Source organism: Corythoichthys intestinalis, chromosome 3, assembly GCF_030265065.1.
Source record: "Corythoichthys intestinalis isolate RoL2023-P3 chromosome 3, ASM3026506v1, whole genome shotgun sequence".
Classification (NCBI taxonomy): Eukaryota; Metazoa; Chordata; class Actinopteri; order Syngnathiformes; family Syngnathidae; genus Corythoichthys; species Corythoichthys intestinalis.
In genome coordinates, this window is record NC_080397.1 from 61,369,596 (window position 1) to 61,397,240 (window position 27,645).

The 27,645-nt window shown below is 40.2% G+C and overlaps 1 protein-coding gene across 1 annotated transcript in view; it reads right to left on the reverse strand.

The window, feature by feature from the left end:
• inpp5jb (inositol polyphosphate-5-phosphatase Jb) overlaps positions 1-27,645 on the reverse strand; it is a 72,888-nt gene that overhangs the window by 29,074 nt on the left and 16,169 nt on the right. Inside the window, exons 2-4 of the mRNA XM_057831490.1 lie at positions 16,675-17,180; positions 10,132-10,239; positions 9,862-9,970 (exon numbers count right to left, since the gene is read on the reverse strand). Coding sequence (XP_057687473.1) covers positions 9,862-9,970; positions 10,132-10,239; positions 16,675-17,168 — 711 coding nt within the window. The 5' untranslated portion in view covers positions 17,169-17,180. The remainder of the gene's footprint in view (positions 1-9,861; positions 9,971-10,131; positions 10,240-16,674; positions 17,181-27,645) is intronic.

Below are 27,645 nucleotides of genomic sequence, written 5' to 3' on the forward strand. Positions count from 1 at the left end.
TGTCACTAACTCAATTTTTGTCCGTCTTGGATCTTTTGCAGCCATTCAAAAGTGAGATCATTTGCCGACATGTCATAATTATGATTGTGTAATGACAGTCTTGTGGCACCACTGTCAAATAACGTGTTAGCAAATACCATAACTAGCAATTGATGAAACAATTGGAAAGGTAACTGAAGAAATATTTAGCACAGAACATGATTTTTGATCGTTATTTACATCTGTAGCACTGCAATGCATACTAAGAGGCATGTTGGATGACAACAGTCAACAGCAGGTGGCAGCAGAGGTTGACTGTCTCCCCCAAGGGAGCAGTGATGGCCAAATGAAGCTTCTAGAAGCAATAAAGCTTTGCAGTAATTGGTTCAAAGTTTAATGATGGTTCATTTGGTCTTATGACAGTCTGAAAATATGTATCGTATGAAAATAAAGTTGTACCGATTAATATCTTTTGGTGTAAATATCCCATGATACAGTGAGGACAGCTGTGGCTTATAGTCCATTGCGGCTTATCTATGAACAAATGCCGTTTTCGTGCCAAATTTGGTGGGCTGTGGCTTATAGTCAGGTGCGCCTTATAGTGCGAAAATTAGGGTATTCAATAAAAATATTTTATCCATTCAGATCTGCAACATGTTAGGTTAGTGTTCCCTTTATTTTTTTGAGAGGTGCACTTCAATGGTTAAATGGTGGTTTGTAAATCTAATTGCTTCATACAATATTAAATCCATCTGCCTTTAAATCTTAATGACTCACTTTAACACATTCACTAATAGCATCAGTGTGAATTCCAGAGAGAAGTCTCCTGTGCACTGTTGTTGATAATAGTCACAGTCAGCTATTGTGTACAGTTGGCTGATGTCCAAAGGTGTAAATATGTTCATAAAGCTTGGGGATTAGACTCTCATCTACAGGATGGGCATCAGTGCTTCTAATACATGAGTACATATTGATAAAAACACACTGAAGTTTATTTTTTATTGTCCTTATAATATCTTGAGTCAGGAGCAAACAGGAATACTGTAGTGCTGGGACGATTAATCGAGTGTTTGCATTTATTTTTATTGACTGGGTGGATACACTCCCCTCTAGTGGCAACAGTAATTATGACATAATTTATTTAACATGGCCTAATCCAGCTGCTCGCTGTTAAATCCAACATAAGGTAAGTTTTTGTTTGAGCTAATATGTTTTTTGAATGCATTCATAACTTAATTTAAAGGTATATTTAGCCGTTTTCTTGTGGGAATATGAGTTTGAATGATTTGTTAAGAGCATTGTTAAAAAACTTTAGCATTTTATAGCATTTGAGCTAGCAGACTTTTGCTATGCAAGTTAGCCAAGTGTTCTTTTGTTGTACTAAGATCGTCTTAATTATTTTTTATACCATTTGAGGCTAAGCTCAGGTATTTTTATTTTTTATGTGCCTAATCAGATTACTCAACTATTCGAACTAGGGCTGCAGCTATCGATTATTTTAGTCGTCGATTAATCGATGAACTAGTTTGTTCGAATAATCGAGTAATCAGATAAGGAACATAGAAAAATTAAAACACCTGAGCTGAGCCTCCAACGGTATAAAAAACAAATAAATGAGAATCTAAGGACAACAAAAGAACAATTGGCTAACTTAAAAAGCAAAAGTTCCCTAACTTAAATACTATATATTAGGGCTGTCAAATTGATCGCGTTAACGGGCGGTAATTAATTTTTTAAATTAATCACGTTAAAATATTTGACGCAATTAACGCACATGCCCCGCTCAAACAGATTAAAATGACAGCAGAGTGTAATGTCCGCTTGTTACTTGTTTTTTGGTGTTTGGCGCCCATTGCTGGCGCTTGGGTCCAACAGATTTTATAGCTTTCATTGTTGACATCAACAATGGCGAGCTATTAGTTTATTTTTTGATTGAAAATTTTTACAAATTTTAATAAAACGAAAACATTAAGAAGGGTTTTAATATAAAATTTCTATAACTTGTACTAACATTTATCTTTTGAGAACTACAAGTCTTTCTATCCATGGATCGCATTAAGAGAATGTTAATAATGTTAATGCCAGCTTGCTGATTTATTGTTATAATAAACTAATACAGTACTTATGTACCGTATGTTGAATGTGTATATCCGTCTTGCCTTATCTTTCCATTCCAACAATAATTTACAGAAAAATATGGCATATTTTAGAGATGGTTTGAATTGCGATTAATTATGATTAATTAACTTTTAAGCTGTAATTAACTCGGTTAAAAATTTTAATCGTTTGACAGCCTCATACATATATATATATATATATATATATATATACTTTTTTTTTTTTTACACAGTGCTCTTAACAAATTGTTCAAACACATATTCCCACCAAAAAAAAAACAGCAAATATACCTATAAACTAAATCACAGATACAAAAAAAAAAAAAAAACATTAGCTCAAACAAAACCTTAGCTTATGTTGGTCTAAACAGGGAGCAGCTGGATTCAGCCATGTGAAATGAGTTATATCATATTCACTGTCGCCACTAGAGAGCAGTGTATCCACCCAAATCAATAAAACTAAATGCAAACACTTTCAAAACAAACCATTACAACGACACTTTAATTGAACGAATACTCGAACCTGCAAAAATTGTAATCTTTTTTCTAATCGAATTACTCGAGTTAATCGATTAATCGTTGCAGCACTAATTTGAACAAAGTAGTTATTGATTAATCGAGTACTTAAATAAACGATAGCTGTAGACCTAGCATACAGCAACAGTTAGGAATGATTAAAATTAGGGCTGTCAAACGATTAAAAATTTTTAATCGAGTTAATTACAGCTTAAAAATTAATTAATCATAATTAATCTCAATTCAAACCATTGATAAAACATCCCATATTTTTCTGTAAATTATTGTTGGAATGGAAAGATAAGACACAAGACGGATATATACATTCAACATACGGTACATAAGTACTGTATTTGTTTATTATAACAATAAATCAACAAGATGGCATTAACATTATTAACATTCTCTTAAACCGATCCATGGATAGAAAGACTTGTAGTTCTTAAAAGATAAATGTTATTACAAGTTATAGAAATTCTATATTAAAAACCCTCTTAATGTTTTCGTTTTATTAAAATTTGTAAAATTTTCAATCAAAAAATAAACTAGTAGCCATTGTTGATGTCAATAATTACACTATGCTCACTCATGGTACTAACCCATAAAATCAGTTGGACCCAAACGCCAGCAGAGGGCGCCAAACACCAAAAAACAAGTAACAAGCGGACATTACACTCTGCTGTCATTTTAATCTGTTTGAGCGGGGCATGTGCGTTAATTGCGTCAAACAATTTAACGTGATTAATTTAAAAAATTAATTACCGCCCGTTAACGCGATCATTTTGACAGCCCTAATTAAAATTAGAATGAATGAATTAACCAAAAAATCGTGTATTGAAATGAAAAACAAAAATTCAATTTATTGCAATAATTTGGGGTATTTTTAACATCTTGCTTTTTTTCTTTCATGTTAAGGATTAAATTGTTGCTTCTATTTGCAGAAGGCAAATCCAAAAGGGAGCGCAAATTACCCATAATAACAGTATTGACTTGTCAATCCCATTACCCTAAAGAAAACATTTCCATTTTTAAAACTATTGCATATTACAGTAGGTCAAGTTGCAGCAATGATGCCTTTCGCAGCAGCACATATTTATATGTCAGAAACCCCCACAGGGATTTTATCATTTATTTACGTTCACCCTGCCAGCTTCTCTACACAGAATCCTACCAACAACACCTGGCTGCTGTCCTAACATAAAAACAGTCACACAAAATACATACAAACATTATTTAATAGTGTCTTCAACTCATTTAGATGACCAAGAGAGTTGGAAGACATCAGTATTGTTGCCAGAGGCCCATCAACACTGACAACATTCTGATCCAAAAATAAAACAGCACCCAGGGAGACGTTGTCTCAATCTTTGAGCACGACAGCTGATTCACGCTCACATCGATGATTACATCGCTCAGCATGCCAAAAGCACCGGCAACAATTCTTTCACAACAGGATACAGGAAAACCAGCTACTTACAAAGGTATGTCCTGTTAACACGCAAGGTATAGAAATTATCGCCACGCAGGAAAGCGCTAGACACGATCAGTTTTTGTTGCAACTTTACAATGTTCCATGTTTCAAATGATAACATTTGCTATACAGTCAAAGTCAATATACTATTCAAAAAGATAACTGTGACAAGCAACAATCTATGAAATTCAATACAAAGAACTGTATCAAAAATACCAAGAGAGGTGTTACTTTAAAGATATGTTAATTATGATCATACTTTCTAACATTTTGCTTGGAAGGGAAACAAAAACTCAATTTTTAGGGCGTGGACTTGTTGATAAAGGCTTGGAAAAACAAAACCATCGATAACCACAAAGTACAAGTACCGTAATTTCCCGAATATACCGCGCACTTTTTTTCCCCAAAATCAACTTGTAAACTCATGGTGCGCATTATAAACGGGCACATGGATGGAGACAGAAATATATGTGTATTACATATATATATGTAAACCGATTTTTTTTTCATTGACACGGCCACGTTGTGTTGAAGAAATGCGGCGACCCGTTGCCGACCATTACGGTACGTGACGTCATCATTTTGTTTCGGTAATACTTCACACTAATCGGCCGAATGATTTCGTCTGTGTTAAATTCTGCTTTTTTCACTTTTCATAAAGCACAGAATTTAGTTTCTTGAACTCATTTGAGTCGACGTTTATTGCAGCTCCACAATTCGGAGCATAACAAATGTAAGGACACACACTTCCAGTGTCCGTCAACTATATCGGTCCCTCGGGAAACTCAAACCCAAATAACAATAGTTCAGTAGTTTTACCGTATCAATCCATGGAAGAAACATTTATTCATCATGAGGAAACGAGCAAGTTATACAGCAGCCTTTAAAAGAAAAGTCACATCCGTTTTGTTTTCTCCTAGATTCTGGTAAGTTGGAGAAGTTGTCAAATCATATTTTTACCGTAAATATTGTCAGTTTACGGTAATGTTTTGAACTACCAATGTGCTATGCTTGTGCTGTGTTTCACCAGTCAGTAAAATGACATTTCTGTATCTGTACACGAGCTCTGTTTTCTTGTATTCTTCTATTTATTGGTGCTAAAATTAGGGCGCGCGTTATAAACGGGTACAATAATTTTCCCAAAATTTTACAAGTAAATTTGGGGTGCGCATTATACACGGGTGCGCCTTATATTCGGGAAATTACGGTAGTCCCCGTGTTACAACGTGCTTGTCTTACGCAGGGGTGAAAGTGGGCTGGAACGCTGTTTCGGTCAAAGATTCGGGGTCGGAACGAGGCGCAACGGTGCTTTGATCCAGAAAATATGACGCCAACTGGGGTAATGAGTCCAGTTGTGGCTAAACAATAGCATATGACGGTTAGCAACTGTGTGATTTAGTGTGGCTAACCCCACGACCCCACATCAGCGAGTGAAAGCTGGGCCAATGTACAGTGGGGCAAATAAGTATTTAGTCAACCACCAATTGTGCAAGTTCTCGAACCAGCAAAAATGTTTTTTCTAGGGCTGTCAAACGATTAAAATTTTTAATTGAGTTAATTACAGCTTAAAAATTAATTAATCGTAATTAATCGCAATTAATCGCAATTCAAACCATCTATAAAATATGCCATATTTTTCTGTAAATTATATATATATTCTGTAAAATAAATTGTTGGAATGGAAAGATAAGACACAAGATGGATATATACATTCAACATACGGTACATAAAGACTGTAGTGGGCATTTCACTCTACTGTCATTTAAATCTGTATGCTGTCCTCACTCCGAAGCGTCAACTTTTTCCAAAGCTAGACAGCTAGTGAACGATGCCTTAATAATTAGACTTCTTCCTTTTTCGTCTGATTTATTAATAAAATGGCCTCAAACCATTGTCCTCTTTAGACCGTCGTAAAACTACAAAAAGTACACAAGCATTGCATTAGCAACAACGTTAGCTTAGCACGCTATACAGGTTCACTAAACATAATCAAAAAGCGTCTCATACAAAAAATATACCATTTCGCTTACTAACACAATATGTACATTCTTTACAACAACCATACTTACGGACAAATCTTGTCCAAGGATCATATAAGCACAACATTATCAGCCCGAGACGTCGTGCAGCCATAATGAACTGGCAAGAAAATAAACCATGTCGCAAAGCGACCACAAGAGTTCGCTGTTGGACAGCATAAAAAGCCTTGCTGTAAAACTTACCAAAAGGCAAAATACTTTCTGAGCGGGACATGTGCGTTAATTGCGTCAAATATTTTAACGTGATTAATTAAAAAATTAATTACCGCGTGTTAACGCGATAATTTTGACAGCCCTACTTTTTTCCAATCGAATTAATCGAGTTAATCAATGAATCGTTGCAGGACTAATTCGAACTAGTTTATAGATTACCGTATTGGCCCGAATATAAGACGTCCCTGATTATAAGAGGACCCCCTCTTTCTCAAGACTGAAGTTTGAAAAAAGACTTTTTGAACACCAAATTAATGTTTATACAGAAAATAATTACAGAACATCTGAAACAAATGATAATATATTTGAGAGAAAAGCCTCATTCAAATCTTAATATCTGAACATTTAAATATGTAAACTAAAGTTCAATCATATTCGTAAATGAATGGCTTCTGGTTTTTGAGATGTAAATAAACCAATCTATTGTGATAAAACAAGAAAATTGCAATAACTGCATTAACCATCAAAGTGAAGTCTAACTGTAAATGTGGTCTCGAAACAAATCTGAATAAGGAAAAACATTGCAATAAAATAATGCAAACTGCTTAAACTCGAGAGTAGCAGAGATCTGTCATGACAGAACATCGCTTCAATGATATCTGGCGCCATCTAGCGTCGTGAATGGGTATAACGTCTAGACCGCGAATATAAGACGACCCCCTCTTTTTCAGTCTTATTTCAATGCAAAAAACACTGTCTTATATTCGAGCCAATACGGTAATCAACTACTAAAATAATCGATAGCTGCAGCCCTACAATACAGAAAAAGTTAGGCATTATTTGAATTAGAACTAATGAATTAACCAAAAAAAAAACCATGACCCCACATCAGCGAGTGAAAGCTGGGCCAATGTACAGTGGGGCAAATAAGTATTTAGTCAGCCACCAATTGTGCAAGTTCTCCTACTTGAAAAGATTAGAGAGGCCTGTAATTGTTAACATGGGTAAACCTCAACCATGAGAGACAGAATGTTGGAAAAAAAAAAACAGAAAATCACATTGTTTGATTTTTAAAGAATTTATTTCCAAATTAGAGTGGAAAATAAGTATTTGGTCACCTACAAACAAGCAAGATTTCTGGCTGTCAAAGAGGTCTAACTTCTTCTAACGAGGCTCCACTCGTTACCTGTATTAATGGCACGTGTTTTAACTAATTATCGATATAAAACTGTCAGTCAGTCACACTCCAAACTCCACTATGGCCAAGACCAAAGAGCTGTAGAATGACACCAGAGACCAAATTGTAGACCTGCATCAGGCTGGGATGACTGAATCTGCAATAGGTAAAACGCTTGGTGTAAAGAAATGAACTGTGGTAGCAATTATTAGAATATGGAAGACATACAAGACCATTGATAATCTTTCTCCATCTGGGGCTCCATGCAAGATCTCACCCCGTGGAGTCAAAATGATAACAAGAACGGTGAGAAAAAAAAATCCCATAACCACACGGGGGGACCTAGTGAATGACCTACAGAGAGCTGGGACCACAGTAACAAAGGCTACTATCAGTAACACAACGCGCCGCCAGGGACTCAAATCCTGCACTGCCAGACGTGTCCCCCTGCTTAAGAAAGTACATGTCCAGGCCCGTCTGCGGTTCGCTAGAGAGCATTTGGATGATCCAGAAAAGGACTGGGAGAATGTGTTAAGGTCAGATGAACCCAAAATGGAACTTTTTGGCAGAAACACAGGTTCACATGTTTGGAGGAGAAAGAATACTGAATTGCATCTGTTGAGATAATTATCGAAAGTTTATTAAATAATTGCTTGTGCTCATATAAACAATATAATCATTTGTTCTTAGTTCATTAAATCAATATAATCATAGTTAATTATTAATGCTTGCTAGAATAGGAAATGTTTGAAGTAATTTTAAAGTGTTTGATTACGCCAGAGATGTCTAACGCATGATGAAAACTGGCTTGCCTTTTAGACCGGTTTAGGCCGGTCTGAGTTCCACAGGTTATCTTCCAGGACAAGCCGCAGACATTCGCAAATTAGACTGTCTGGTACATTTAAGAAATCAAGGTTGACGTGCCATTTTTACTTAGACGCCATTGCATCATGAAATGTATTAGCACACATGTACGTTAACCTAAATGCACACACATAGCCAGCACACACATACGAACAAGTCCAAGGGGTGTCTCCAGCTTGCTTCCCCTTCCATTATAGGGAGACACCCATCTGTTGCTAGGGCCAACCCCTAAGTAAAAAGAAAGGGTGCAGGAGGGTTTAGTTTAGAGCAACTTTGGTGACTGTATAGTGTAATCTAGCATTTCACTGTCTAGTCCCTCCTGCTCTCCTTGCACAAGAAAACAAAAACTGACTGCCTTCTGTCCTTATTTCTGGTAATATTATAAATGTCTACCTAAGGATTGTAGTTTGAACTTGACAGCATCCAAAGAACACCATACCACCTGTGAAGCATGGGGGTGGAAACATCATGCTTTGGGGCTTTTTTTCTGCAAAGGGACCAGGACGACTGATCTGCGTAAAGGAAACAATGAATGGGGCCATGTATCAAGAGATTTTGAGTGAAAATCAATCAGCAGGGGCATTGAAGATGAAACGTGGCTGGGTCTTTCGGCATGACAATGATCCCAAACACAAAGCCAGGGCAACAAAGAAGTGGCTTCATAAGAAGCATTTCAAGGTCTTGGAGTGGCCTAGGCAGTCTCCAGATCACAACCCCATAGAAAATCTGTGGAGGGAGTTAAACGTCCGTGTTGCCCAACGACAGCCCCAAAACATCACTGCTCTAGAGGAGATCTGCATGGAGGAATGGGCCAAAAATACCTGCAACAGTGTGTGAAACGCTTGTGAAGAGGTACAGAAAACGTTTGGCCTCCGTTATTGCCAACAAAGAGTACATAACAAAGTATTGAGATGAACTTTTGGTAACTTTTGGTATAGACCAAATACTTAATTTCCACCATGATTTGCAAATAAATTGTTTAAAAATCAAACAATATGATTATCTGTTTTTTTTCCATCCACATTCTGTCTCTCATGTTGACGTTTACCCAAGTTGACAATTACAGGCCTCTCTAATATTTTCAAGTGGAAGAACTTGCACAATTAGTGGTTGACTAAATACTTATTTGCCCCACTGTCTATTCTCATCTGAGATTTGATCATTAAATCTAAAATGTAGATTTAGATACTACCGTAGAATTTCATTGTAAGACACTGAAAAAAATACAATTGGATGTGCAGATGATTAAGTTGTGGCAGCCATGATAGGAAAGTAGGCACACAGGGAGACCAAGCAAGAACGAAAGCTTGACTGCGCCCGGCGAGCCTGTCGGTGCGCGGAAGCTAGCGGAAACGCTAACATTACACGCTTGTTATAAATCATCACTCCATTTGTTGCTCAGGGAACAAAATGGGTGGAGGCAGCAGCGCCACGGAAAAATAAGGCAATGAGCGCAGACCTCATCAGCCGTCACATATCGCATATGTAGTCAAAGAGCATTTTTAATCAACGAGCACATGTTCCTAAGCAGGAACCATTACTGACCAGCACATATCCAAAGGGGCTGAGTCTTTCCATGCAAACTTCGCTCCACTGGTCTGTGAAGAGGACATCTTTCAGCCGTTTGTTAATCATAGAGTTGACTTCCTGCAGCCTTGGAGACACATGACAAAACGCGTGCGGGTCAGCAGGAGTAGAGCTTTTGATCATCTCATGGATTAGCATTTATGACAGGAACAATGACCGCTCATTACTCATATGTGTGTCCATGTCAGGCCACAATAACAAAGCACTGCTGCAAAAGCAAACACTCACCCGATGATGTACATGTCTGTGTTCCCATCGCCGATATTCAAGCCCAACAAGGAGGTGATGTCGTCAGGAGGTGTGGCTGAACCCACATTCCAAGTGATGATGTGCACCCTAGAGGTCAAGACTCTAATCAGTTAATTAGTTATTAGTAATCATCATGAGCGTCGCCAGACATATTTCATAGTGGCACGTGCCCCAGTATTGATCTGCAATGCCCGAATAAATTTTTTTTTCAGAGTTTTAAAGGGAACCTCGGACTTAAAGACCTTGTTGAGGTAATTATCGAGGGTTGATTGAATATTTGCTTGATTGATTGAATATTTGCTTGTGCTCATACAGTGCCTTGCAAAAGTATTCGGCCCCCTTGAATCTTGCAACCTTTCGCCACATTTCAGGCTTCAAACATAAAGATATGAAATTTAATTTTTTTGTCAAGAATCAACAACAAGTGGGACACAATCGTGAAGTGGAACAACATTTATTGGACAATTTAAACTTTTTTAACAAATAAAAAACTGAAAAGTGGGGCGTGCAATATTATTCGGCCCCTTTACTTTCAGTGCAGCAAACTCACTCCAGAAGTTCAGTGAGGATCTCTGAATGATCCAATGTTGTCCTAAATGACCGATGATGATAAACAGAATCCACCTGTGTGTAATCAAGTCTCCGTATAAATGCACCTGCTCTGTGATAGTCTCAGGGTTCTGTTTAAAGTGCAGAGAGCATTACGAAAACCAAGAAACACACCAGGCAGGTCCGAGATACTGTTGTGGAGAAGTTTAAAGCCGGATTTGGATACAAAAAGATTTCCCAAGCTTTAAACATCTCAAGGAGCACTGTGCAAGCCATCATATTGAAATGGAAGGAGCATCAGACCACTGCAAATCTACCAAGACCCGGCCGTCCTTCCAAACTTTCTTCTCAAACAAGGAGAAAACTGATCAGAGATGCAGCCAAGAGGCCCATGATCACTCTGGATGAACTGCAGAGATCTACAGCTGAGGTGGGAGAGTCTGTCCATAGGACAACAATCAGTCGTACACTGCACAAATCTGGCCTTTATGGAAGAGTGGCAAGAAGAAAGCCATTTCTCAAAGATATCCATAAAAAGTCTCGATTAAAGTTTGCCACAAGCCACCTGGGAGACACACCAAACATGTGGAAGAAGGTGCTCTGGTCAGATGAAACCAAAATTGAACTTTTTGGCCACAATGCAAAACGATATGTTTGGCGTAAAAGCAACACAGCTCATCACCCTGAACACACCATCCCCACTGTCAAACATGGTGGTGGCAGCATCATGGTTTGGGCCTGCTTTTCTTCAGCAGGGACAGGGAAGATGGTTAAAATTGACGGGAAGATGGATGCAGCCAAATACAGGAATATTCTGGAAGAAAACCTGTTGGTATCTGCACAAGACCTGAGACTGGGACGGAGATTTATCTTCCAACAGGACAATGATCCAAAACATAAAGCCAAATCTACAATGGAATGGTTCAAAAATAAACGTATCCAGGTGTTAGAATGGCCAAGTCAAAGTCCAGACCTGAATCCAATCGAGAATCTGTGGAAAGAGCTGAAGACTGCTGTTCACAAACACTCTCCATCCAACCTCACTGAGCTCGAGCTGTTTTGCAAGGAAGAATGGGCAAGAAAGTCAGTCTCTCGATGTGCAAAACTGATAGAAACATACCCCAAGCGACTTGCAGCTGTAATTGGAGCAAAAGGTGGCGCTACAAAGTATTAACGCAAGGGGGCCGAATAATATTGCACGCCCCACTTTTCAGTTTTTTATTTGTTAAAAAAGTTTAAATTATCCAATAATTGTTGTTCCACTTCATGATTATGTCCCACTTGTTGTTGATTCTTGACAAAAAATTAAAATTTTATATCTTTATGTTTGAAGCCTGAAATGTGGCAAAAGGTTGCAAGGTTCAAGGGGGCCGAATACTTTTGCAAGGCACTGTATATACCATACATAATACATATTGCCATATTTTTTCTTATTTGACATAACCAGTAAATGAATATTGCTTGCTATACTAGGTTGTAGTATAATGTTTAAGTGTTACAAAGTGTTAAAAAGGGTCGGGATGACAACTGCCTTGCTTCATGGCCGCATCATTGCGTAACTAGACCTTCCAGGACATCTTCAGCACCTGGCGTCTAGGCTTTCGTCTCGACCTTCGAGGACAATTTTCCATTCGAGGACATCTTCCATGGCCGCAGCGTTGTATAACTGAAGTGTCTGGGTCATTCTGACCACTTCACCTGTGCCCTTGCTTACACACATGTATTTAGTTAGTTCCACCTACATGCTCACACATAGCCAACCAAAATCACATGGGTGTCTCCAGCTTGCTTTCCCCCTCCCTTCAGGGCGGCACCCTTCTGTGTTAGGACAAACCCCTAATACAAAGAGCAAGGAGGGTTTTTTCCTTAGATCAATTTTGGTGACTATACAGCGTAATCTAGCATTCCTCTGTCTAGTCCCTCTTTGCTCTCCTTGGCCAAGAAAACTGAGCGTCTTCTCTCCTTATTTTTGGGTAATTTTACAAATGTCTACCTAAGGGTCTATTTTTGAACTTGACAGACCTGTAGGCTCTAGTAAATCACAATTGTTGTCTTTTACTAACATATGTTATTAGAAACACATACATTATTGCCATTGATTTAGAAATCTAATATTTAGTACATGTTTTGACCTACGGAGGGCGCCATGTTTTACCCGCACAATGCACACTGGGGGTGATGACGTGGTTGGACTGGACTGGGAGAGTAGCTGTGCTAGCTAGCAAGCGAAGCTAGTATGATAACTGGCATGATTTTGTCACATTATGCTTCTGGTCAGGTTGTTTTGTTACAAATGTGGGATGAGTTCCCAACGTCGTACCTGCATCCAATTCTAGCTCATCAGAAGTGTTTTTAAACCGATCCTAGGCGGCTTGTCGAGAATTGACTTGCCATCTGACAGTTTGTATATGCCTTCGTTGCTAGTTGCATCATTGCCTTGTTTTTTTTGTTTGTCTGCCTCTCAGTGCGGTTTTCTCTCAGGGTTTTTTTTTTTTTTTTGGATCTTGACCTACTGTGCCATCCGCACTTTCTTTTCAGTTGTGTTTCCCTTTCAGGTTTTCCCGCACAGAGACAGACAACGCATGTGTGTTACGGTTGCTTTATAATGAAAATCATGACTCTAACGTCACGCGGAAGTATAATCCTGTGGGCTACGTGCTCATCTATCGCACGGGGTTGGGTACAGCTGGAGACCTTCATTTAATTGCTTTTACTGCTGATTATGTATTACTGAAAAAGAAGCTACCCGGGAATGAATAGGCAGTGATTCAAATTCAACAGGAAGTGACCTGTAATTGCTCTAAAATGAACAGAAAGTGACTAGTCAATGCGCCGAAAATCGTAAAGACTGGCTGCGAAAACTGTGCCCCTCCCAATTTCAATGAAAACGTTTCTTGGCAGGAGTATATCGATAAGCCGGAAAACACAGACAAGACTGAAAAAGCAGTTTCTGCTCTTGCACTCCTCTTTAAAAGAAACTGCTGTATTTCAAGCCAAAACAACTGTTGTGTTTGATAGAACAATATGTCTATGGCGCATTAAGCCCCCCGAACTATTTTTAATTTGCCCGTTATACCCTGAAAACCCACGTTTACAGACGTCACGCAACTGCTTTTGTTTCAATCCAGCCATAAAACAAAGGTTATTAATGGGGCTGTCAAAACTATCGTGTTAACGGGCGTTCATTTTTTAAATTAATCACGTTAAAATATTTGACGCAATTAACGCACTCCTCCCGCTCAGACAGATTTAAATGACAGTACAGTGAACTGTTTGTTAATTGTGTTTTATGGAGTTTTGCCGCCCTCTCCTGGCGCTTGGGTGCGACTGATTTTATAGACTTCAGCACCCATGAGCATTGTGTAAGTAATTATTGACATCAACAATGGCGGGCTACTAGTTTATTTTTTGATTGAAAAGTTTACAAATTTTATTAAAATGAAAACATTAAGAGGGGTTTTAATATAAAATTTCTCTAAATTGTACAACCATTTTTCTTTTCAGAACTACAAGTCTTTCTATCCATGGATCGCTTTAACAGAATGTTAATAATGTTAATGCCATCTTGTTAATTTATTGTTATAATAAACAAACAGTCGTTATGTACTGTATTTGGAATGTATATATCCATCTTGTGTCTTATCTTTCCATTCCGACAATAATTTACAGAAAAATATGGCATATTTTATAGATGGTTTGAATTGCGATTAATTATGATTATTTTTAAGCTGTAATTAACTCGATTAAAAATTTTAATTGTTTGACAGCCCTAGTTATTAATTATATTTATTATTCAAAATGTCTGTGATTTTAAGCTTAGAATCATTAATTGATGTCTAATATTTCGCTTGACAAAAAAAAAAAAAAAATATTATAAAATCATTCACTCGCATATTTTAAACTTTTAAACAAATGACGTCACAATGCAAAAAATGGTGTCTGTAAAAAAAGTCACGGATATTTACCTCATAACAATCACTTAATTGTATTATTTTTTGCTTCTGTCACATTTTTTCCAATATGTTAGATGATAAATAATCGATCCAAACATAGAAAAATTGGGGGGAAAAAAAGTTTAAAAAAGTAAATATATGAAAAAGAAAATCTCGACCACTCCTTGATGTCTGCGATTTCTGCATCGCGACCCTTGTTATATAACCATGTTTCACCCATAAAATCCAGCTGCGGCCATTCACAGCTATGTCTTGACACTCAGTGATACATGCTACATGGATTTTAGTGCGCGATAATAGCTCGTTAAAGTCATGGCGTCTGTAACTCTGCTCTCGCTTGCTCTCACCTCCAGATAGGGTTTCGCTGTTTAAATTTTTTTTCTTTTAAAAAATGCCCTCCTGTTCAAAAATTTTCTTCCCCCAGAAAATTGAGATTTTAAGCTTTCCAATGATATATCACACGTGTGTATCGGACAATTTTGAAAGTTGTCTAAATTGGGGGTCTCAGAGCGGAACTTGAGTCACCTGAGTGTTTTCCGCCATAACCTTTTGAGATACAAAGTTTTATGATATATCACCGTTTCGATATTTTGTCACACCTCTGCTCGCTGGCCAGTGCCCAGCTGTGCCCCAGTATTGTATTAGATCTAGTGACGGCCCTGGTCATCATGCTTTCGTAAGACCCAGACAGATTAATGTAATAGAAATGATTTCAACACTAGATCTAGAACACAGAGCAGAGAAAAGCGTAACTTGGTCAGGCATGAGTAGTGCATGTGTGCTTAAAAAAATCTTTGAAAGGTTAATTATTTGGGAATTCTGTAACTAATTCATAAAAATGAATGAGGAAATAGTGCTCGTTAACACATCATATCTGTCCAGAGAGTCACTGCTTTGTGGTTGACTTATTTTGCCAATGAATACCTTAAAACCTGTTTGACGCAGTTTTATGCCTTTTCCTTGCAGCGACTTGTAAAAGTCAAATATTCGTGCCCTGTACAGTCAAAAAAACTAGAAACTGCAATTTCAGGAGAAATTACTTCTGGTCTTTGCCGTGTGGGGATACAGATCTTAGCCCCGCCCAGGTTGGTTTGGGGACAATATCGGGTCACTTTCTGTTGATATGGGGACATTTATGGGGCATGGGCTGATCATTACAGGTCATTTGGAAACATTTGGGGGGTGTTGCCTGGTCATTTCAGGGCATTTAGGGACATTTTGGGGCGTGGACTATTCATATCAGGTCATCTGGGAACATGTAGGGGGCGTGGCCTGATCATACCACGTCATTTTGGAACATTTAAGGGGCGTGGCCTGATCATATAAGGTCATTTGGGAAAATGTGGGGGCGTGGCCTCATCATATCAGGTCATTTGGGGGCCTGTCCTATTGATATCTGTTCATTTCATGTTGATTTAGGGACATTGTTTTTTTTTTGCCATTGAAAATGAATGGGAAAAAATTTGGACGTCCATGGACGCCAATGGTATCGACTTACATAGGTGTCAATGGAATCCAAGTACATTGACATCAACAGAATGAAAAAACATGATTATATGCCATCAGAAATGAATGGGAAGTTTGGACGTCCATGGACGTCAATGGCATCATCCTCCATAAGCGTCAATGCAATCGGGGACATTTAGGGTACACAAAAATTCCGGACGTGTCGATACCTGAACAATGCCGATCGGTGCAGCGGTACGGGCTGTGCGGCGCGCCAAAAAAACGCGAAGATGATTAATAATAATAATAATAAATAATAAAGTTGCAGAATAACATAATCTGGCTTTTTAACCTCCAGGTGTTCAAAAACTCGGGTGCATATACATTCAAAAAATTATATTTTTATTCTCGGTTATCGATATCGGTATCGGCTTTGAGGAGCAGGAAGTTATCGGTATCGGTTTCAAAAAATGGATATCGTGCACCCCTAATTTTTTGTGTGTGTTCAATAAACCCTTATACGTAATCCCTGTAGTGCCTTTCCATCTTGTGTTGAGATGCTGTGTGGACTTGCCTGAAATCTTCTACAGTCTGGGACTGAGTGTCGGCTGTGCCTGCCACAGACAGAGCTCTTTGGGCGTGGAGGTTCAGATGAGCAGGTAAAGCCTTGTTGGTGGGCTGATGGGGCACTGACGCAGCTCTAACGGCATGGTGCCCTGGACCTTTTGGGCCAGCTTTGATGTTGGGAGTGGGCCTATCTCCAGAGGTCCTGACCGGTGGGCCGGTAGTAGCTTTGCCGCGACTTGCCGCCGCGCCATCGGGATGGCATTCGCCTGGGTTATCTCCTCGTGTGGGCTCAGCTCGGGGTTCACATACATCTACAGAACCTTCTACTCTGGCACTTCTCTGGGGCCGGCGAGGCCTGGCAACAGCAACGGGCGGACCGGCGGTGGACTCCGATATCGGATCTGAAGGATGCGGTGCGGTAGTTTCAGATGTTTTTGCGTTTTCTGCTTCACCCGGGTGGTCTGTTGGCGTCTGACTTTGGCTCGGGTTGTCCTGGTCCATTGCCTGGGATGTCTGTCACACAGAGGAGAAACAAAACATTTCAATTGTGTAGAACATCTCTGACATTAGCAAGCAATCACTGTGGATGATGTTGTGCAAAATCAGCAAATGTCAACTTTATTTAATGCTAAAACATTTTGGTTACTTCTTATGCCGTAATAAATTCTGAAGGCTGAGCTCAAGCTGTGCGGTCGCACACAAGTCAGCTCCTGAAGGGCACGCTCCTATCTTGACTGATAAGCGCAGGCCGGGAGAACAGCCTGGAAATACGGCTCAACTATGGCTCGGAAGGCTCTGAGACCAGAGGATCTGGATGAAGTTAAATCCTCCATCCTGAAAATAGAGGCCTCCCTAGCCGCCCTGACCAACCTAGTTGAAAGGGATGTCATGAAAGAATTCCAGCTGCTGCGCGCTGAAAGCCGCGCTGAAATCCAGAAGCTCAAGCAAGAGATTGAGGATAAGGATGCGCGCATCAAAAGGCTGGAAATATTGGCTGATGATCTCGACCAAGGAAGGCGCGCAAATGATCTCATCATCTCTGGATTACAACTGGCGCCCCGATCATATGCCGAGGCTGCGGGCCCACCTGTGGCTCAACAAGCAATTGACAAGCTAAAAGAAGCTGGAATAAAGGTGGACGCGGAAGACATCACCCATTGCTTTCTGCTCCCGGCTGGGGGCAGGGGTCCGGCGACGGTAGGGTGGTCCTTATATGGGGTCAAAAATTTTTTGGGGGAAATGTTCAACTCTCACCCCCTCAATGTGTTAGGACATTAAAAAAAGTAAACTGTGCAAATTTTCAAAGTAATTATGCAATATTTTGAGGTTGCTCACAGCCTTTGAAATTTCCAAAATGTTCGTATTTTTAGAAATTTTACCGTTATCGGTTATTTTGGAAAAAATGCTTTCAATTTCTTTATTATCAACTGAATGTAGTGAAACTTCACAATGCATACACCAGATACAAATCTAAAAATTAAAGCATAATACAAACAACACATGGCTACATGTATATTTGTGGAATCATAAACCTAATTTGCAACCGCCTTATGATTACAGTCATTGTTACAGAATACCGCTGGTGTCCTCAGGTTCACAGCTAATGCAAAACTGTGAGGATTGCTTCAAAACAAACAAATTGATTTGAACCAAACTATTGTCAAGATATTTTGACTGATTAATAAACTAAAAAGTATGGCAACATACGAAAGGTTCACTATCAGTGACTGATGATTATTTATTGATTTCACTCTGGAGCAGTGTGGCCTTTTTTGCATCGGGGAATCTCTTCCTGTGGTCCTGTACGACTTGCAGCAAGTATTGTTTCTGTTCCTCATCATTAGTTAACAGAGGATTGTCCTCTTCAATGAGTGCCACTCCCCTTTCAGCTAAATCGTTAACAACCTTCAGACTGTGCACGATGGAAGATGCTGCCTTGAAGTCGTCTCGGGAGTCCCATGTTTCTGGTTCTGCCTGGAGAAATTCTGCAGCTATATCCAAATTTGTGAGGAAAATCTTGGTGTTTCGGTTCACATACCCCACAAGGGACATTTCCTGGATGGACTTCTTGGCAGCTTATATGCGCTTTGGACCTTTTGGCAAACTATCAGAAGCCGATCCTTCCTCCAACATAGCTTCCACCATGGCTCTCTTTGTATCATTGGTTACTGCTGGGTCAAAGAGGGCCAACGCTACCAACTCTTCACTTAAATACCAAAGGTGCCCTGAAAACTTACTGACTGCAGCTTTGGAAATTGCTGGGTTGATGTCCTCATACATCTTCAAACTTTGCAAAAACCACAGATCATGACGAGGAGCAGAGACGGCATCAGGAGCAGTGAACCAGACTCGGACGTACAATCGGACGATGAACACACAAACATCACGAATGCCTTTGTTTTCATGAGCAGTGAGCTTGAACTGTTCTCGAAATAGATAAATCTTGAGAGCATGCAATGCCTTCGCCATCCAGCGTGCGTGATGTATAGCTCCAGGAATCCTGAAATGAACACCACGAGGAGGACTACCGCCGAGAAAAATTATGACGAGTTCCAGGAGCTCTCTGTAATCATCTCTTGGTTGAAAACAGTCGAGGTGTTTCATGACAAATTCAGTGGTATCATCTTTGATGTCTGCAATCAAATCATTATCATCAGTTGTCACAGCCGGCCTGAAATCTGTGCGGTCAATGTACTCCCAGTGCTTCTGAAACCTTTTGAAAATCTTAACATCAGGACCAGAGCTTGGACCCATGCACGTGGTGAACACACAAGCAAGCACAAGTTCAAATATGTGATGCCGACATGCAAAGTATAAAAGATTGCGATCCAATTTTGCTTCCAGTCATGGACATGCACCATTGATAATACCAGTGTTGGTAGCTGTTGTATCGAAGCATAAAGCTCTGACAAGATATGTCCTGTCGGAGACTCAGTCGGGCTCTGCGGATATTAGACGACCTGTTGATTGTGTAATCTCTAATGTCAGTTCCAAGACTTCTGGCTGTCGCAGCAAGCATAAATGTTGCCTTCCGATCCGAAAGTTTGGTTCGATCCAATGTTGCTGCCAGCTCAGGGCTAAAGAGAGTCAGAAGTTCTAACAATGTGGCAATCAGCATTCAGCAGACTCAGCATCATTTTGGAGAAAACTGGGACTGGGTGCTAAGGTCAGCAAAACCACCACCATGGGAACAGATTAAGCAACTGGATAAAACCACTGAATGTGACAAACATGAATCAATATTAATTCACGGCTGTGTTTTTAAGAATAGCCAAGTCAATTTCAACATAAATGTAGGATACAAAATACCATAATCTGGCACACAATACATCTTACGAAACTCAAAAATACGGAAAAACGACAATATCTGTCATTTTTTAAACTTCTTGAGCAACCTCTAAATATTCTCTAATCTCAAAAAAAAAAAATTCCTAATTATTTTTACATTGATTGTAACATGTTGGTGGGGTGAGAGCATGAGTATTTGAAAGTTGAAAAATAAGGACCACCCTACGGCGACGGTGGTCGTGAAGTTGACAGACCACAAGAGCAAGGTTGCCCTGCTTGCGCAGCGTCACTGCCTGAAGGGAACGAAGATCTTTCTGAATGATAACCTGACTCGCCGGAATGCTCAAATAGCAAAAAAAGCACGTCAGCTCAAAAAACAGGGAAAAATGGCTCTGGATGTCCAGACTGATGAATCCCATGATGACCCAATTGGCAGTCTTGATCCTGACCTCAACTTCTACAATAACATGCCAAACAATTGTAAGTACTACACCACAGAACAATACAACAACTCTATGGATGAGGACGGCAAGCTAAAACTAATCCACTTCAACGCCAGGAGTCTATACAAAAATTTTGAAAGCATTATCTACACAGCTTCAAAAACACGTTTGATGTTATTGCCGTCTCGGAAACATGGCTCAACGACAACAAAGGATTTGACCTCAAATTGCACGGATACAACGTAGCCCAAGTAAATCGGACATCTAAGGGAGGTGGGGGTGTCGCAATATTTGTAAAAAATGTGTTTAACTTTGATGTCCAGCATGACAGGTCAACTGCTATCGAAGAGTTGATGGAATGTGTAACAATTGAGCGAAGTATCCCAAACTGCAAAAGCATTACCATTTGCTGTGTCTATCGTGCACCTGACTCTAACGTTGAACTTTTTACTCAACACATGGAAAAGGTACTGTTTAAAACGAATAACAAGCATGTGATTTGCTGTGGGGATATGAATCTGGATATTTTGAATCCTAAAAAAAAATCCTCATATAGATAACTTTGTTGCTAGAATTATTCATGGAGCATCGTATAGAGCACATACCCACGAGCTCTTTATCAAGTCCAAGCTACTAAAATTGCACGACCTGGTTAATTACAAAAAAGCTCAAATGATGTATAAGGCCAACACAAACAGTCTTCCAACTAACTTGCAAGTTTTATTCCATATCAAAGAGTCCTCCTATGATCTGAGAGTATGCAGAATGTTTTCCTACCAGACCATTAGGACTACAATGAAATCTTTCTCGATTGTAAACACTGGTGCTCGCCTGTGGAACACATGTGACGCAGCGCTAACGAATATTAATTCATTAAGTTACTTCAAAAAAATGTATAAACGAGATATAATAAACCAGTACGTTGCCCAAACTCAACTGTAAAATGCACACACAACACAGATAAGATGTCCTCACACCAAAGCATGCCTAAATGTCAGGGTCAAGCAGATAAGACATAACATTGGACATGAACTAATATAATACACTCAAATTACTATATGCGAAATCTCCATGGCAATCAATGACTTTCGAACGAAATGTGTTAGACTATCACTGGACTGATACATAACTGCTGCTTGTGCGACCTAGGTGGCAGGGGGACGGGTTCCCGATAAGCTTCTGCTTTTTCCGTCTCCCTTGTAATGTCTGTCTTCATCTTGTTTTCCTTATTATTTTGATTTTGATGATGACAATAAATTCAATTCAAAATATGCCATAACTTGTCTAACATGGCTGGATACAGCTGCTCCCTGTTAAGACCAACACAAGGTGTATTTTTGTTTGAGCTAATATGTTTGTTTATGCATTCGCACAGACTTCATTACCTACTGACGTGACACTTCGTCATTCTTTGCGTCACGGCCTCTCAAAGGGGGCCAATCTTCATTTAGTATAGTCAGGCGAAGACGGCACATGCTTATGTCTAAGCTGGATTCAAGCTTGAATTTTTGAAGAACTATGAACGCTGTACCGCATACAAGCAGGAAAGATTGTCTCAGGAGTGATTTGTTCGAGGATTCAAGGTACAGTTCCCTCCATAATTATTGGATTTATAATAATTATGTGTTTGTTAGCTTTATTATATTTTATATATATATATTTTTTCTAAATAATATGGGACCTTAATGGAAAAAAAAGAGAAAAATCCAACCTTCAATACAAGTGCATTTATTCAGTGGGGAAAAAATCCCACATAAAGAAATAATTATTGTCTCAAACTGTCTCATTGCAAATGAGGCAAACACAGTTGTTGCGTGTTTTATTGAAGAAATAGTCCAATATCCACCTATCCTTGAAGCGTCGGCCATCGTAGTCAACTTTTTTTTTTTATTGATTGCCGCCATTTTAGAAAACTGGAAGTAAAGGGTCACACGGGGTAATGTTGCTTAGAGTGCTGCTCTTAAAGTTTTTCAAACTTTCGTGAGAATAGGCTGATTTTGTGTGGACAAGATAGTTGTAGATATCAGGGTAGCAGATGTCAGGCAGAGAGGGCGAAGACAGCGGGTCGAAAAATATCGATTTAGGCATCAAATATGGATCTGGCGCATGGATAGACTGAAGCTTTTCTACATAACGCCTTTTATGCAACGCATCCAATGAGTTTACAGCGTCTGAAAGCACCGGGGCTTCCATGAATTGCACTATAAATTGCACGACAAATTGAAACCATTGAGAATACGGATAAACACTGACGGACAATATGGCGGCCGGATACAGCGAAACGTTATTCTGTGACGTTGGTGAGTAGGAATTATATAAGTATGTTTTTGGGTGGAATAAAATCAGACCAGTACACGCTGCAAACTGTCCCCTTTTTCTCAATATGGCTGCTTTTTCTGCAGTAACCATGGAGTTGCTCAGTCACTTCATATCAGCTCTAAGCACCTGACAAACACTAACACATTACACACAAGGAGAAGCTGCCTCAGCGACAGCGTGGCACAAGTAAACAATACAAGACACAGTAGCAACAGCAAGCAAGCTTGGGAAAAAAATAGGAATTGAAAGCTAATTTAGTCGATTTAATCCCTGAATAATAATTGTATCCCATTCTGCGCAATGAGAACTCCAGAACAATGGTGATTTAAATCACAACCAAGTATAATCTTGAATAAATCTTAGAAAATATGATGAGCCTGATAAGATACCATGATATACCACAATGAACAATTGAAAACCATTAAGACCCACCATTAAGCTGCAATCCAATTTTTCACCCATTATAGTCTCTTTACAAATAACAATTAAAATACATGATTCTAGGCTTGTGGATGAGACTTAAAACAAGAAAACATCAGTCTATGGACTGTAATATCTTGTTTTATTTAAAATTACAATCAGTGATTTATAATTGTTAGTTTATTGTGTGTCTAAACAAACTGCAACAACCACAGTGGTGTTTCACGATCAGACATGACCTTGAAAGGAAGGCGGCTGTGACTTGACGCAGAGCACCGCAGGCCCACATGCCGCCCTTATCCTTGTCTGGGAGCAATGTGTTCCCATGTTCCGTGTGTGCTCACGTGGCAGTGGGTGGGTCCGAACTGATAAGAAAAAAACAATAGATGGACAGTTGAGCAAAACGTCCTATTTAATGGCTTCTTCACCGTATAAATCACGTCCTTGGGGCACAATTTCTCCAAGATTTAATCCCCTATTTTTTATTGTCTGTAATCCTCACACTCTTGCTGCTTTGGCGCTCTATTTTACCTTAATTCCATGCGTTCAATTTTATGACTAATTTTCTTCACCTAGTTGCTCGCTGTTTTATGCGGAGCCACTAAAGGGACATCGACAGAAATAGAAGAAATTTAAACAACCCACCAGATTTCGCCCCAGAAACCAACCTGGCACGCGCCAGATTTCGCACCAAAAACCACCTGCCGTGCACCAGAAAACCTCGCGTGCACCTAAAACAGAGGTGGGCAAACCGGTCCTCGAGGGCCGCAATGGGTCCTGGTCTTTGTTCCAACTGACCCAGCACAGATAGTTTAACCAATGCGGTTTCAGCAGAAATGCGAAGCACCTGACAGCAATCAACTGATTGGTGAAAAGGTGTCCTCTTAATGGGTTGCAACCAAAGCCCGCATCCACTGCAGCCCTTTGTGGAATAGTTTGTCCACCCCTGACCTAAAACAACCCCAGTGCGCACCAGAATCTAGCGCGTGCCAGATTTCACACCAGAAACCAACCCGGCGCGTGCCAGACACCAACCGGGTGCGCACCAGATTTCACACCAGAAATCAACCTGGCATGCACCAGTTTTCACATCAGAAACCAACCTGGTGCCCACCAGAAGCCAACCTGGCACGCACCGGGGTTTTTTATGGTGATTTTACACCAGAAACCACTTTGCACGCGCTAGATTTTGCACCAGAAACCACTTTGCATTCACTAGATAGCAACCTGACACGCAGCAGAAACCAACCTGACGCGCACCAGAAACGCAACCCGACACGCACCAGAAACCATCTGGCGCGAGCCAGATTTTTGCACCAGAAACCAACCCAGCACGTGGCAGAAACCAACCTGCCGCGCACCAGAAACCATCTGGCACGTGTCAGATTTCGCAACAGTAACCAACCTGGCACGCACCAGAAGCCAACCTGGCGTGCACCAGAAACTATCTGCTGCTCACCAAATTTCACACCAGAAATCAATCTGCCGTGCACCGGTTTTCGCACAAGGAACCAGCTGACGGGCGCCAGATTTTGCACCAGAAACCAACCTGGCGGATGCCAAATTTTGCACCAGAAACTAACCTGCCGCGCACAAGAAACCAACCTGGCACGCACAAGAAACCAACCTGGCATGCACCAGATTTCGCACCAGAAACCATTTGGTGGGTGCCACATTTTGCAACAGAAACCATCTGGCGCGCACCAGATTTCACACCAGAAATCAACCTTGCACCCACCAGAAACCAACCTGGCGCGTGCCAGATTTCACACCAAAAACCACTTTGCACGCGCCAGATTTTACACCACAAACCACTTTGCGCGCGCAAGATTTCGCATCCGTAACCACTTTGCGCGCACCAGAAATCAACCTGGCACACAGCAAAAAACAAGCTGATGCATGCCAGAAACCAACCTGGCGCGCACCAGATTTTGCACCAGAAACCAACCTGGCGCATGCCAAATTTTGCACCAGAAACCAACCTGGCGCGCACCAGAAATATACCTGGCACGCAGCAGAAAACAACCTGGTGCCCACCAGAAACCATCTAGCATGCACCAGATTTCCCACCAGAAACCACTTTGCGCATGCCAGATTTCGCACCAGAAACCATGTGGTGGGTGCCAGATTCCACACCAGAAATCAACCTGGCGCGCACCAGAAACCAACCTGGCACACAGCAAAAAACAAGCTGATGCATGCCAGAAACCAACCTGGCGCGCACCAGATTTTGCACCAGAAACCAACCTGGCGCATGCCAAATTTTGCGCCAGAAACCAACCTGGCGCGCACCAGAAATATACCTGGCACGCAGCAGAAAACAACCTGGTGCCCACCAGAAACCATCTAGCATGCACCAGATTTCCCACCAGAAACCACTTTGCGTACGCCAGATTTCGCACCAGAAACCAAGTGGTGGGTGCCAGATTCCACACCAGCAATCAACCTGGCACGCACCAGAAACCAACTTGGCATGCACCAGAAACCATCTGGCGCGCACCAGATTTCACACCAGAAACCATCTGGCGCATGCCAGATTTTGTACCAGACACCAACCTGGCGCGCACCAGATTTCGAAACAGAAACCACCTGGCACACACCAGTAAAGGTCGACTAATCCTACATTTTTATGAGTTTTCATCAACAAAAACTAGAAGAAGCCGAACACATTTTGACTAAAATATGAATAAGACTAATAAGTATTATCGTCCAAAAGACTAAGACGAAAATTAAAAGGACTGCCAGAAAGTCTGTGGCGCGCACCAGAAATGATGTGGTTTGCACGAGAAAACTATGACAGTAGTATCTTAATAGTTGAGTCCAAGATTGAAGTCAAGCTCAACTAAATCCTATATTATCATTTTCAGTACGCCGAAACCGCTGGTGTCCGATGCCCGCCTGCAGTTCGTGGCCTATAAAAGGGAACTTTCTGGTGCGCACCAAATAGTTTCTAGTGCGCACTGGATGATTTAAATGAATTTTATTTCTGTCCATGTCCCTTTAGGGGCTCCGTAGTTTTACTTTCATGTTCCATCTCCACTCTTATCTTTATACCCATGTCATCTCGAAAGAGGAAGCAAAGTCAGTACACCATAGATTTGACAAATGATTAACTCCAACCTCTTTCAAACAACAATTGTTCCAGAAAGTGTCATGTATGACACCAATGCCAGGTAGGGATTAAACAGAGGTTGCAAGCTAATTAGCATTCAAAACAATAAGAGTCCAACGCCGACATACACACTGTCACTGTCAATTACTATTGATTGATAAGTAAGAATTTACATTATCTGTAAAGTGACTAAAGTTTAAATATGTTGTGACAGATTAGTGGGTTCACCATATGCAGAATGAAAGGGGGGAAATGACAAAAAGAACCAGCAAAGCATCAGAAGGACATTTCGAGGTCAGGTAGAAGCTGAACCGCACACGGTAAAATTAACATTCAATGCGCTTGATGCCCGTTCCCCTCCTTTTTGTATGTATGTCACAGCAAGAGCAAAAATATTTTCCGCACTGGGAACAGTCGGGACAGATTAGCATTTCCTATTCCATGCACGTCTGCAGAGAGAGCATAACAATTTGATAATAACAAATGTGTCATGGTGTTTACATGCACCCTCCTGAGGGCTAGGAAGACGCAAGTGGAGATGATGTAAAGGAACTCAAGGAACGAGCTCCATCTAGTCCTGTTCGGACCCTCAGGTTGATTTCTGACAACACCGATGGCTCTAAATGACTACTGACGGCTATATTGTTGAGTTTGTTAGCAGTTAATGAAACCTCACATGCAGACTCAGACCATTTGCATGTTGTCTGTATTCGTATCTTATGAGAGTACAGGTAGTTGTTCTCATTAGGGATGTCCCGATCCAGGTTTTTGCACTTCCGATCCGATACCGATATTGTTTTGCACTTCTGATCCGATACAGATACCTGCCTATCTTAGCATGTGTTAAAGTTATTTAGCCTCCTTACTTAGTTGTCAGACTCATGTTGAAAAGGGTTTTAGTACTCTTGATAACAACTAGCCAGCTGAATTAGGCGAGTTTGAATAACACGCAACGGTCGGTAACAAGAAACTGACCTGTTTATTCAGTGACAAAAACAAATCATTATAAAAAACAAACAGAAATGGCATAGTCAGTCAGTAAAATCTGCAAATAATATTGTAAACTGTCTTAGAAAAGCAAAACACACAAACAACCTCAGTGGACAATCCCACAAACCCCCCCAAGCTATTAGATGCTTTTAATATTTCGTGCATTAGTTACAATAATTGTATAAAAAGCCTCTCAGGTTTAAATAAACGACTATTTCAGTATCAAGTTAACATTTTAAAACAGTAAATAAAATACTCAAGTCCCCATTCTGTATCAGCAGCTTTAAACTACATTCAATTCATTTAACTTTGCGAATCAACTGTTAAAGTTGTTAAAATTGCTCCCGTTATTCCATAATTTCCCTTCTGTCTACTTTCAACATGTGAAAGTTTTAAAACTGTTTTG